General features: G+C 50.9%; 1 protein-coding gene and 1 pseudogene across 2 annotated transcripts in view; one reads left to right on the plus strand and one right to left on the minus strand.

The window, feature by feature from the left end:
• SH3RF3 (SH3 domain containing ring finger 3) overlaps positions 1–13,275 on the plus strand; it is a 369,865-nt gene that overhangs the window by 204,283 nt on the left and 152,307 nt on the right. For both annotated transcript variants that reach the window (XM_063648534.1, XM_054475806.2), the window contains exon 2: positions 8,274–8,549. In XM_063648534.1, coding sequence (XP_063504604.1) covers positions 8,274–8,549 — 276 coding nt within the window. The remainder of the gene's footprint in view (positions 1–8,273; positions 8,550–13,275) is intronic.
• LOC129030477 (uncharacterized) lies at positions 4,827–5,515 on the minus strand (annotated as a pseudogene).

Raw genomic sequence — 13,275 nt, forward strand, 5'->3', positions numbered from 1 at the left:
TCCTCTGCCTTTAGTCCCCTCCTTCGCTTCCCTCCTGTCCTCTTGGTCTTCTGAGGTGGCTGGAGATCCAGGTCCCCAGTGCAAGGCCCCATTGACCTGAGGCCACCCACGAAGGAGGCCCTCGTGAGTGTGCTGCCCAAAGGGCCGGTGGAGAGGTGGGAGATGGGGCCGGCCAGGCATCAGCTGGATTCAGGCCCTGGAGGGTGCCGGGATGGGGCTGCAGGGGTTGCAGGTAGCGAGGCCTTTGTTCCCTGGGAGGGATCAAGGAGCACTTTTCAAGGTGCCCGGTGGCTGCTGGGGACTTGCTGAAGTGCTCCTCTAAGTACACGTTGTCAGAACATGCCTGGGAACACTGCAAATACCAGTTCACAGCGTGGGATCTCTTCCCAGAAGGTGAGGAAGTGAGCAGTGCATCTCTGAACTAGATAAATGTAAACAGATCTGGACCCTCCTGGCTTAATGGATGACCGACCTACAGCTGCCCTTTTCCTTCCATAATTAAACAGATAATTATCAGGGCTCCACAGAGGCTTCCCTCGCCTTTTGGGGGAGTGAGGAGGACGCAGGTGGTTGGAAGCTGGTTGCCTGGTTACACGCTCTGTGATGCTAACGAATTTGCCTACCTTGCTGCATTTTTCTCACTTATAAAAGGACCATAATTCTTATTTCACAGGGATCCTGTGAGCAGTAATCAGGTTATCAGGAGCGTCTGGTGGGGAGTAGCAGCTAAATAATGGCTGTGTTACTTTGAGGGGGTGATGTGTGTAGCCGACAGTGCACAGGTTGGGAGGTCAGACCGCCTGTGTCCAGTCCTGCCTCTCAGACCTTGGGCAAGTTACTGGACCTCACTGTGCCCCAATTTCCTATCTGTAAGGTGCAGATAATATAAGGCCAAGCTCACAGGGTTGCTGTAAGGATCCTGTGGGTCTCGCAGGTAGAGGTAGGAGCAGCAGGCACACAGGAGGTGCTCAGGACAGGAAGGGGCAAGGTCTGGATGAGAGCCCCAGTACCACTGGAACCCAGAGAAGCGCATACCTCAACCCTCAGGGTGAGAGATGGTCTGCACCCAAGGACCATGCATTGGTTCTTGCTGAATTCACTTATTCAGCAAATATGGGCAGATGCTGGAGGGGCGGTCCTCAGTTCTCCCATCTGACTTTTGCTGCAGTGCATGGGGAGGGATCACCACTGACCACTTTCTACACTTAGAAGCATCTGCCTTTCCTGGCCCTGGCACCCAGGGTCCTGGAACATCTGTTTGTCTCAGCAAGTAGTCAATGATCATTGTTTTTATAGCTCCTTCTTCATTAAGAGACACAAAGCTCTTTTCATACCATCAGTTTTATTCTCAGCATACTAAGAAGCATGGAAGGGCAGACTTGATTATCTCCAGTTTATGGGAAAACTAAGCCCAAGGTACTCTGTCAAAAGGTGCATTCTAAGGCCACTGCAGATGACCTAACCGTCGCTTTGATGCAGCAGGGAAACAGGCCACAACAAAGTCTGGGAAAAGTAAAAAAAGGAAGAAAAAAATTTTGCTTTTAAATCCTCTCCAATCTGGCTGCAACATGAAACTGCTACAGGCAGCTCTTGGCTGTAGACAATTTATGTCTTCACAGTTGCATCCCACGCAACAGCTTAGTAGTGGCCTTGTCACCCTGTGTTTGAAGGGCAAGTTGTGTTTTCCTCCTTCGTCTTATTTCATCAATTCTTCATCAATTCTTGGATGAATGAGTGTGCAAATATGGGAAAGGAAGAAACTGTCAGAAGAATAGAGGGGATGAAACAAAAAGTTTGGCCCCAACAAGCAGCTTTGAATGAGAAAAAGGGACAAAGGAACTCGAAATATAATTATCTATAAAATGAAAACCTGGGAACCTCTGGTTGCAGTGTGATACAGTAACAAACTTCTTCATCGCAGATTAAATCTATAAACTGGAAGATGGGGTACACTCTGGTAAATACATTATTTAAAATAATGTAAGGCCAAGAGTCGTGCCTTTTCTAAATCTGAGAGTCTCTTGAGTTGAAAGTGCTATTCAAAGATGACAGCACATGAATGATAACCCTCAACAGTGCTATGAAAGTCAATGCCTTGGCTTGAAAAACGCTTACGAGCTAAAGAAATTGTAAATACACCTGAGACTTCTGAGTGAGTCAGAATATAAGCTAAGCTGTGAATGAGATCCCAAAACGTGATGGCTCAGATAAGATCAAGTTTCCTTTTTCTTATTTCATGGTACGGGGGTGTGTTCTGCAAGGTCATTCCAAGACCCAGGTTTCTTCCCCCTTTGCTCTGAGCATAATAGTTGATGGAAAAACTGGCCCACCCTACCGTGTCTACCGTGCAGCCCGTGGGAAGGCAGATTTCCTTATGCATGTCATCATAAAACATGCTCCAGAATGTGCAGGAATCACAGAAATGTGGACATCTACCCAGGGCTGCCTGCAGGCAAGGCTGGAAAATGAAGGCTTCTGCTGGAAGCTTGACCTCAGTTGAAATTTGGAATATTCTCACAGACAAAAGAAGCAGAGAGTGGGTATCAGGGGTCATTAGCTGTCTCTGTCCCATTCTCAGACCCCGCAGTGCTTGGTGTGTATACGATTAGGGTCTCACCCTCCAGGGCCTATGGACGAATGTGTTCATCTTCCTGACACTTTTCTGCTGGCCACATGCTGTGCTATACAGGTCTGGAGACTGCAGGTGGGCAGACCCTGCGTCCATCTATAACTCCGGGCCTTTGCGTGGGCTGAACCTCTGGCTGGAATGTCCCACTTCTCATCAGCCATCCCTGGGATTTTCCCCATTCCTCCAGGCCCAGCTGCTATTAGCAACAGGATCTTGGGCCACATGGACTGTGAATCTCATATTTTGGGAAAAATAATGGGCCAGATAGAGGCTGTGAGCCAAGGCCCCAGTCCCAGGGGACTGGTTTGCTAGTCTGTGTGTTCATTCGTTCAGTAGATATATGGAGCATATGATCTGTGTCAGGCCAGCAGCGGGGCATCCAACAGTGAGCAAAACAGGTGAGAATCTGTCCTGATGGGCTAATCGTGGAGGGGGCCCTCCATTGAAAGCAGGTGGTGAGAGCCGTGGCAAGTGCTCTCCTTGAAAGATTGCATCCTTACGGTCTTAAACACAGGGAGTCGGTGCTCCACGCTCTCCACCCCAGCTTGCTGGGAGGTCTGGAATAGGCCAGTTGGGGTCGTGCCCTCCCCACGCTGCAGGCTGGCTCTGGCACCCGCCCTTACTCAGGGGTATGGCTTGCCTGAGAGTGCCAACCAGGGGTGTCAGGAGCACATTCATTAGAGCCTGCTGCCACATGCCTGATTCCAGTAGAAGCCGGAGATGGCACCGTTGTGCCCACGTGAGCGCTGTCTCCACGGGTAGGACATTAAGCCCAGAGGAAGATGTGTGTGCCACATCTGAGTAATGAGCCATGAAATTGACATTATAAGTTTTAATTATTATTAATGCCTTGCAGGGGTGGCTGATGTTAATTGTCCTGTAGGCATCCCAGATGGGTTTTCCTTTTTTCTTTTATTTCTTTTTCTTAATGTGTCTTGAGCCTAAATAATGGCGGCTTAGTGACAGTGTTTGAATGAAATTCCTCTAAAGCGGAGCACGCTGCAGTGTGAGAAGTTCTTGCAAACACGTCTGTGGGCAGAAAGCAAACAGGCTCTGGAGCAGCTGCCCACCCTCCTGGGTGGGTGTGGAGGCCGGGACATAGAGGCCTCCGGGTTGCTGCGGTGAAATCAGCAGAAGTCTTTTCTCCCCCATAATAGCATCTGCCTGCCCTAGGCCCCTTCCATGCACTAATTAGTTAATCTTATAAAGGGCTTTGAAGATGAAAGACTCTGGAGGTGCAGGGTGTCACCCATGTGAGCATTTCCTGATGAGATCCAGTTTCTGGCTGCTTCTGCTCCTCCAAATAAACTGCCTCTCAGCACCTTCCTTGACTCTTTTTTTTTCTTTCCCTCAGAAATGTGTCCTGCATCTTAAAAAGGTTCATTCCCCCTCTTGGTTTTGCTCTGTCCAATCTGAGTCTGGCAGTCTGAAATGGGGATAGAGGGGGCTCTCTTGCCTTCTCTCTCCCACCTTCTCTGTCCCCTACCCTTCCCCACTTCTCCTCCTGGCTCACCAGCCAGCAAGGCAAACAGGCCCCACCTGGAGCCCGCATGCTCTCACAGCTTGCTTGCTCCAAGAGGCATGCTCTCAGTCCTAGACTCGAGCCCAGCAGGTGGGTTGGAGCCAGCAGGTGGGTCACCACCTGTGGAGTGGTGGCCAGGGGTACAATCGCCAGTCTGCCCCTGCTTCTGCCCTGCTCCTGCCCTGGTTTCCTTTTTTTTTTTTTCTTAGACACAGGTTCTTGCTCTGTCACCTAGGCTGGAGTGCAGTGGTACGATCATTGCTCACTGCAGCCTCGAACTCCCAGGCTCACTCAGTCTTCTTGCCTCAGCCTCCCAATAGTTGAGACTACAGGTACTTGCCACCATGCCTATTTTAAAAAAATATTATTTTTAGAGATAGGGTCTCAGTGTGTTGCCCAGGCTAGCCTTAAACTCCTGGCCTCAAGTGATTTTCCATCCTCAGCCTCCCAAAGTACTAAGATAATAGGCGTGAGCCACCATACCCATCCCCAGATCCTTCTTTTCTAACTTTGTCCCCCTGCATCCCCATCCAGGCCTGACTCAGGACTAACCTGAGTGCCTTTGAATTAACAGCATATAGAGGGGACCTGCTATGCATGGAGAACACTCCTGGGTCCTGGGGTCATCAGAGTGAACAGCATAGTCTCTTCCTGGGGGCCTTAGTGGCATAGAAGCTAAGGAATTAGGAAGGTGGCTGATGGAGTTAGGATGGCTGGTGAGTGGCTGATAGGTGCTAATGGAATTAGGAGGGCACAGGTGGTGACAGGGGAGCAGTGTGGATTTTGGAGGGAGTGAGAAGGGCAGAGGAAGTAGCATGGAGCTCTGTCTGCAAAGCCCTGCATGTTCCAGGTTCCAGAAGCACAGACTTCTCGTGACTGAGGATGCTGTCTGCCGTGGCTGGGCAGGTGTGCTGAGGCCAGCGTAGGGGACCTCGGCTGCCGTGCCGAGGAGCCTGGATCCCCTGAGGTCATCAGGCAGCCACTGAAGCTCATAAGCAGCAGGTGCGTGAGGTTGGCCCTGCATTTGGGCATCCAGCCCATGACAGGCTGATGGGCCGGGAGACCACTGGAGGAGGTTTGCACTGGGTGCAGGAGAGATGACAGGCAAGGCAGTGGGAGTGGGAGGGTGCACGGCCCTCTGGGTGAGAGCTCAGAAGTGGAGTTGGTAGGAGGAGTGCCCAGGCCAAGGGAAAGGGTGGGCACAGGGATGAATGAAGGTCCTTGCCGAGCAGCTGAGTGGGGATTCCATGGCCAGAGGAGGTAGGGCTGGAGGGACAGACGGCCTCTAGGAGCTTGCGGACGTCCAGCAGAGCCGTCAAGCAGGCATTTGGGTTCACATCAAGTCCCCTGATCAGAAGGGACATCACAGGCACAGGTTGATTTGAGAACCACTGGCACAGAGGCAGGTTTAGCTGGGGTCTGCGTCAGCGAAGGGGGGCGTCAGGGAGGCCTGCAGGCCACAGTGCTGATGCCAGTGAGGCCATGGTCCCTCTGGAGAATTCGTGAAAGACAGAATCCCCGTGACTCAGGAGTGTGTGCCTCGCAGTGTCTCTGTCCTGGGTGGTGGCCTACAGCCCCAGGCTGCCTGATGGAAGATGCCTCAGTCTCTCTGGCCCTATACCCCAGCTTTCCCTGCCACACTACCTAAGTTGGGGCCGCAGTTACACAATATGGGTGTGAGTGGTGTCTTCAGGTGGCCTTTATGTCAAGCAGTCTAGAGAAGGCTGATGGTGAGGAGGCCAGAAAGGAAACACAGTGTCCCCTTCTCACAGGGGCATTGCAGGGAGATGTGTGTGCTCAGATAGCGTGAGCCGGCCACAGAAGGGAGTGCAGTGTGTAGGCAGGTGCAAAGCTGACCCTTGCTGCCCACTGTTGTTACCAATGGTAGCAGAAGTCACCAAACAGCCACCGAGTCTGTAGCTCCTATAACACGGCTTTTAAGCCTCACCCTTGTGATTTGGGAATGAAAGGAAATGGAGTCATTCCCTGACAAATAAAGGTTTTTTGTGTGCATCTTGTTGAGGCTGGTTTTTCAACTTCACAGCATGTTCTTTTTTTACCATCCCTTTAAAACTGCTTACCTTGATGGATATCTAAGTGTCTCCATGTAGCCAATAGTGAAAATACTCCCATCATGAAAATAAATGTTATGTTTAACTTTTAAAGTATTTGTAGACTAAGTTCTATTAGAACAAGGAACCTTACTCTGTCTTTTTTGTAAATTTAACCAAACAGGCTGGGCCAGGGTTTCTTAACCTGCTGATGCTGTGGGCTGGGTCATTCTTTGTGGCAGAGGCTGCCCTGGGCATTGCAGGGTGTTTGGCAATGTCCCTGGCCTTTACTTGTTACATGTTGGTAGCACCCACCTTCCGGTTGTGATAGCCAAAAAATATCTTCAGACCAAATTGTCCCGAATTAAGATTCCCCGGCTGGCGGCTGAGTGTTCCCTGTGTGGCAGTGGAATTATTCTGATGGCTAGCAGCCAACTGCCCCTTCCAATTTTTTCTGATCACAGTGCTTGTCTTGCAAATTACCCCTTGCCTCCGCTCTCTAAAATTGGGGCTCGTTACACACTATTGTGCTCGCACTACAAAGCTATCCAGAATGAGTATTATTGGAAGCAAACGGATTTTTTTTTCTCTTCGAGTTCTGCAATGAAAAATCCTCTGGTGTTACTGTTTAATTGGTTAGTGGTGGCTGTTTGTCAATTTGCCAGCAGGCTCTCTCTTAACTGCTGTCGTTTGACGTTGCTGAAACATAAATGTAGAATGATTGAGTTGCCAACATGCTATTAAGTCCTCTACAAAGAGTTTTTCGATGTACTACTGCTTCAGGCTTTTGTGCTTCTATTGATTGATTCGAATACTGAAGAACTCCTTGGCATAGGCAGCCCTGGTGAGAAAATGCGGCTTCTGGTAGGAAAATTGTTGGGTATTGACACCCGAACAATGCAAGGCTTTCCTTTGGTTTTCCTCTAGCACAGGATTGACCTCTGGCAAAGCTCCCACAGTTGAGCAGGTATTGGCCACCCATAAAGGAAAAGGAGAGAGGCCCATGTGGCCAGATGGACATGATGAGACAGGGCCAGTTAGAGAAGCCCAGGAAGTGGACGAAGACATCACATCAGTTTCGGGATTCTTTGACAGGCTCCTTATTGCTGACAAGCAGAAGCAGCTTAGAATCTTGTTTGGATTTCAGAGCTAGTCATGGTTTGAGACCAAGGTTGGCAGAACAGGTGCAGACGGGTTGGTTAACCTCCGATGGATACAAGAACATCACTAATGTTAGGAGGATACAGTCTTATGCCCTTGAACAATTGTACTTCTGGAACAGACTGCTACAAGTACATGCAGCAGAAAGCTGTGTGTCATGGTTGGGGGGTCTGTGATGGCCAGGGACTGCTTGTTAGAACCCCTGCGCCTGGGCATGGCCCCTGTGCTCCACACAGGCTGTTTGTCATCGTCCTCATGTGTGTGCCGCTGGCCATGAGTCCGCTGAGTGGAACGCTCAGCACGACGGATGCCATGCATGCCTGCTGCTCAGCTTCAACCCCTGGAGCATGCTCTGAGTTGCTGTGACTATTCAGTAGATGAAGTAAAGAAAAAATTGTTGGATACTTGCTAGAAATCTGGCAGCTTCTTAGACTAAAATCCCTGAGAAATAGGAACCAGTGGAAAATGATTCAGCACAGAGTATTGGGTAAGAAATTCCGAGCCCAGACCCCCTGGGTTCAGATTCTACCTACTGCTCCTAGGTGTGGGCCTTAGGAAAGTCACCTTCCCTCTCTGTGCCTCAGTGTCCCCATCTGTAAATGAAGATAAGCCAGCACCTACTTCAGAGTCCTTTTTGCACAGAAAGAGTTTGTCTGTGTGGAAGGCCCCAGACAGTGTCCTTTTTAGGAGGAATGGCTAGGATGGGGACCCTCTTATCTCAGTGGGGCCTCAGAATGTGCGTGTTCCTGTGACAGGCTGTTTCTTTAAAATATTTTCCACTTGCGGAGTACTCTGTATGCACCTCCAGGACACAGAAAGCCCCTGGGAAGCCCCAGCCTGCCCCGGCAGATCCACTGTGGGCATTGGGAAGGGGCATGCCCGGTGACCACATGCTGTCTGTTGCTTGCAGAATCCCTGCCTGCTTCCCTATGGCAAGGCCCTCTACAGCTATGAGGGGAAGGAACCTGGCGACCTCAAGTTCAACAAGGGTGACATCATCGTCCTGCGGCGCAAGGTGGATGAACAGTGGTACCACGGCGAGCTGCACGGCACACAGGGCTTCCTCCCAGCCAGCTATATCCAGTGCATCCAGCCCTTGCCACACGCCCCGCCCCAGGGAAAAGCACTTTATGATTTCGAGATGAAGGACAAAGACCAAGACAAGGACTGTTTGACCTTCACCAAGGTAAGGTGAGCCCCGGGGTGGGCCCTGCCAGCCCTTGCAGCCTCTGTGCCACCCAGGGCTCTTCCCAGCCACAGGCCTGTAGCCAGACAGTCTTTCGTCAGAGTCTGAATCCTGGCTTCTCCTGGAGCCCTGGGCAAATGACCCAGCCTCCGTCCCTGTGCCTCCATGAATGGGGTGGTGGTTTTTTTGGTTGAATGCTATGGAGGGCACCAGCTTGACACACAGCTCCAGCCCAGAGCTACATGGGAGCTTGAGATAATATAAGCCTCCATCAGCACCAGGAGCAGAACCCTCAGTTAACCTGAGTCATGGTTCTAAGCACTGACCCAGGTGCAGCAGAATGACGCCTTTCCAGGACTCCTGGGGTCCTGTGAGAGGGGCTCATCAGGGGAAACTGCTACAAAGACCCTGGTCAGCTCACAGGGAGATGATAGCTGGGGCCTCACATCTATGCATCACAGCCCTGTCCTCTAGGGCACCTGAGGCAGGGCCACCCAAGTGCATAGGGAGCCCTGTGAAGCAAACATTTGGGAGCAAACAAAATAGCACTGACAGGTGAAATTGAGTAGGAGGGTTGGGTGAGGTGCAGAAGAGACTGGTTCCGGCTTCCTGGCAGTTGCTGTTGAATAATCATCTGCACCAAGTGCTCGGCCAGTAAGCTCACACTTGGTCTTTACAGCTGTCCAGGTTCCAGGGGAAATAGTTGGAACCTTGTTTTCTCCATGTGCAAACCAAAGCTCTGAGAGGCTTTGTAACTTATCCAGGCTGCTTGCTGGGTCCTCTCTCCCTCCTGCTTCCCCTTCCTCCTTTCCATCTTTATCTCCTGTCTCTTGTGTCTCCTCCATCCCCTGCCACTCCTGCACCTGCTCCCCACTGCCCCCCAGATGTAAATGACAGAGCCAGAATCCTAATGCAGATCTCTGATGTTAACACTCAGCATTCTTCCCACCTCCCTATACAGGGAATTCTTCCCTTTTGTCGGCCTCACGGTATTTTAGATGCCCAGAAGTCGTCGTTTTCTCTCTCCTCACTCGTTCTGTCTTGCCTGTGTCTCTCTGTGTCAGTGTTTCTCTCTCTCTCTCTTTCTCTCTCTGTCTCTCTCTCTCTCTCTCACACACACACACACACACACACACACACACAGAGTTGTAAATAACAGAACTAGAATTCTAACTAAAATCTCTGCTTCTAAAGCCGATGTCCTTCCTGCCTCTGAGAGGCCATTGCTCTCTCCCCCATCTGCTGAGTGCAGAGCTCAACGGTGGCACTCTCTGGAGGGCGGTAGGAGAACCATGCACACTGTTTTTGAGCAAAATTGGCATGTCCTGTGCACGGCTGCTATTTATGTCTTGTTCTATTGTTCAGCCTGACAGTGAATAATCTATTTTTCATTCAGGGATTCAACTCCTCCTCCCTTCCTTTTATCAAGGTGTTCTGATGCTAATTCCGATTGTCATCTGGCTGCACAGCTTCCCAGGAAACTGCACTGGTGCCTCCCTCCCTTCCCGCTCAGTCGGAGGGCGAGAGCAGCAGCTTCCTGGGGCTATTTTTAGGCACATAGAAACCCACCTTGCTTCTCTGCCCAGTGGACTCTTCCCCCTAAGAGAAGACCTGGGGCCACTGGTGCCCCAGGTGGTCACTTGTGACCAAGAGCAGGGACCTCTGAACTCTCAGGGTCCGGTCAGGGCCTTGCTAAGGAGACAGACCCCATAATGGCTCCAGGCTCCTCCAGGCTTGGCGGGCTCCAGGCTGCAGAGCCCAGGCCCTCCTCCAGGGGCCTCACAGGAGGAGGCTCTCCACTTGGGAGAACCCACTGTGAATGGGCTGTCGCAGGGTCCTGGAGCCTCTGGGTAGGCCCAGCTTCTCTGGGCAGAAGCGACTGCCTGCCTTTCCTGTCATCACCATATAACCTGCTGCATTCCATGGGCCTCTGCCCAGGATGTGCAACCTCAGGCTGAAGGCTAGAGCCCACTGGACAAGAGGACAAAGGGCACCTGCCCATTTATTCCACAGAAACATACCAGGCCCTGACTCTGTGTCGGGTACTAGACCTGCTGCCCTTCTGGAGCCCAGAGTCAGGTGCGGGAGACAGGCCAATGGAGAATGTGCAGAAGACAGGCCAGAAGCTCACGAGCTGCATCGGATCACCAGGGGCAGGCCGGGCATTTAGTGCGGGCTCCCGAGTAGTCAGTGATGGAATTCCATGTTCCATATTTCGCAAGAAACAGTGAAATTAGAGCCGTCAGGCTTAGACTCATTCTGTGGTTGGCATGTGGGGTGGGGGTAGCTGAGCAGGGGTCAGTCTGTTCCCAAGTGGGCAATGTCACCATCAAGGTGGAAGGTGACCTCTTGTTGAATTGAGGTCAGAGGCGCCAGCCACGGGAGGCCCAGCATCTCCTGTTACAGGATCTGTGACGGCTCCCACAGGAGACAAGGGGGAAGTGTCATATCACAGATTCTTTGTTCAAGGACTTTCTTTATTTACTTGAATCCTGTGTTAATGTGGAGTATTAGACGCCTCTGGGTGTGATCCCCAGAGGGACTTGTGCTGTGACACGACCTTCCTGCCATGCTCCTGTGCCCACTTTGACCCTCTGACACCCACGGGGCGAGGTCGGGCAGGGAATGGCCACCCCTGCTACCTGTCCTGTTGCATCTCTCACTCCTCAGTGTCCGCAAATAAAGGCTCCAAGAGACATGGGCAACTCCACGTGACTCTCTGCTCAGTTCCTGTTTTCCCCCACGGTGGGTCCGACCCGCCTCACTTCCCCCATGCCTGGCATGCAGCTGAGACGCACACACTGGCTCTGACAACCTCCATGTGAATCAGACCTCCAGGAACCAAATGGTTCCTGTGCTGCAGCGTAGGTGCTGGTTCATGCCAGCTCGGTCTCCCCTGTGGGGAATGTTTTTATTCTTTGGATATGTTCCGTTCCTGAGTCAGAGAGGAAAGAAGGGTCTCTGAAAGCTATGATGGTATAACCTGCCTTTATACAGCATCACTGTGGCAGACTGATGGAGTTTAAAGTAGGTGGATCAAAGCAAGATTTTTACCTTTGGTGTTTGCTTTTGAATAGTCCTGTTAAAATGGCATTAATTAAATTCCTTCTAAAATCTAGTTTTTGCTTTATTTCAGAAGAGAATGAATAATCAGTTTTTGTAAAGCAGCTTTAAGAAATGATATTTTATTACTTCTTAGTAGTCCCACTCCAGAAAGCTGGGCATGTGCAAATAAAAAGACGACAGGCAGGAAGAGCTGTGGGCCCAGCTCTGCCAGCTGGTTTCTGAGGAGCCTCCACACGTGCTGGGCCAGTCACCCAGGAGGGGCTGGCCTTGGCAGGGCCTTGCAGCGAGGGCCCCATGCCAGCTGTGTGACTTAGGGTGACACATAACCTTGCTGGGCCAGGAGCACCTCGCCTTCCCGGTCTCAGGATGCCAGTGTGCACTCTGTGGGGTGCTGAGGACCACGTGATATAAATAAATTGCGGAGCCTAGGGCTGGGAGCGCAGGAGAAGAATGTGAACTACTCCATTGTTTGAGCGGCTAACTCTATATTGTCTTACTCAGCTCACCTGCAAGATTCGGCAAGGGTTTATTGAACCTCTTCTCTGTAACTTTCAGTTAATGAGAACATTGTGGTCGCCTTGCTAGGCAGCTGCGTTTGCTATGCAGGGCCCATGCTGCTTTTCATGAGTTCCAGCTGGGGTGCTCAGGAATCCTCAGAGGCCACGGGGTTTTATCAGAGAGTGCCGGCTGATCATGGAATCACTTTTGCACATGACTGCAGCGGGGCCCCCAGGCTTGCCATGTCAGCCCTAATCCCCACCAGGTGTGCCATGTGAAGGAGCCACAGGGCTTGGTGGCTGCAGCCACTGCGCTGTCCTAACCCTCATCTCACCCTCAATTTGTCCTGATCTAGTCAGACCTTAAGACTCTTCCATGTGACCTTCTTATGCTGCTGAACGTTTAATCATTTCTCAAAAGTATGGGAAGTCTTACCTTTGTGAATTAACCTAGCATTAATTCCAAACTCTGCTCTTCTGATCCTAGGGACAGACATAGATGGCTAAAAATCAAGTATAGTTAGAGTTCAGGCTCTAGCATGAGGTAGACACAGATTCAAATCATGGCACTTTTCTTTAATAATGCATGGTGACTCGAATATTTACTTAGTGTTTGAGTTGCTTTTTTTAACTTTAAATGGAGTTGATATTAGGATTACATGAGCGAAGGCATTTTAAAACCCAAGCTCAAAATAGGCATTCCAATAAATATTTGCTGTCTGCCCTCTCCTTTCTTCCTGTCTCAGGAAAAGTTGCACTTCCGTCAGATGGTACATATCACTTTTTATGTTAGCCCAGAATACTTGCAGGAAAGTAAGCCTCCCTCCTAAAGACAGACTGCATGGAGAATGAGAACTTGCAGGACTGGTCTGCTCTGCTTTTACTTTCCTGGTGGCTAAATCTCAGAGGGGATTGCCTAGGGGTAGCGGGGCTGAGCCCCTTGTGTCGAGGCCACGGTCCCCTCACCAGCAGAGCCAGGCGATGGGCAAGCTTCCAAATTTGCAGTGTCATCTCTGCTTCTTCCTGGCTGAAAATTGGGATTGCTTTGGGGGCTAAGACGAGGAAACTTTAGCTTTACCTCTTTTCGTATCATGATATAAGCTTGTGCAGAGCTGGGGGCTCCATGTCATTCTCTCCCTTCCTGGACACCCCTCTTGGGCTAC

Source organism: Pongo pygmaeus, chromosome 12 (genome assembly GCF_028885625.2).
Source record: "Pongo pygmaeus isolate AG05252 chromosome 12, NHGRI_mPonPyg2-v2.0_pri, whole genome shotgun sequence".
NCBI lineage: Eukaryota > Metazoa > Chordata > Mammalia > Primates > Hominidae > Pongo > Pongo pygmaeus.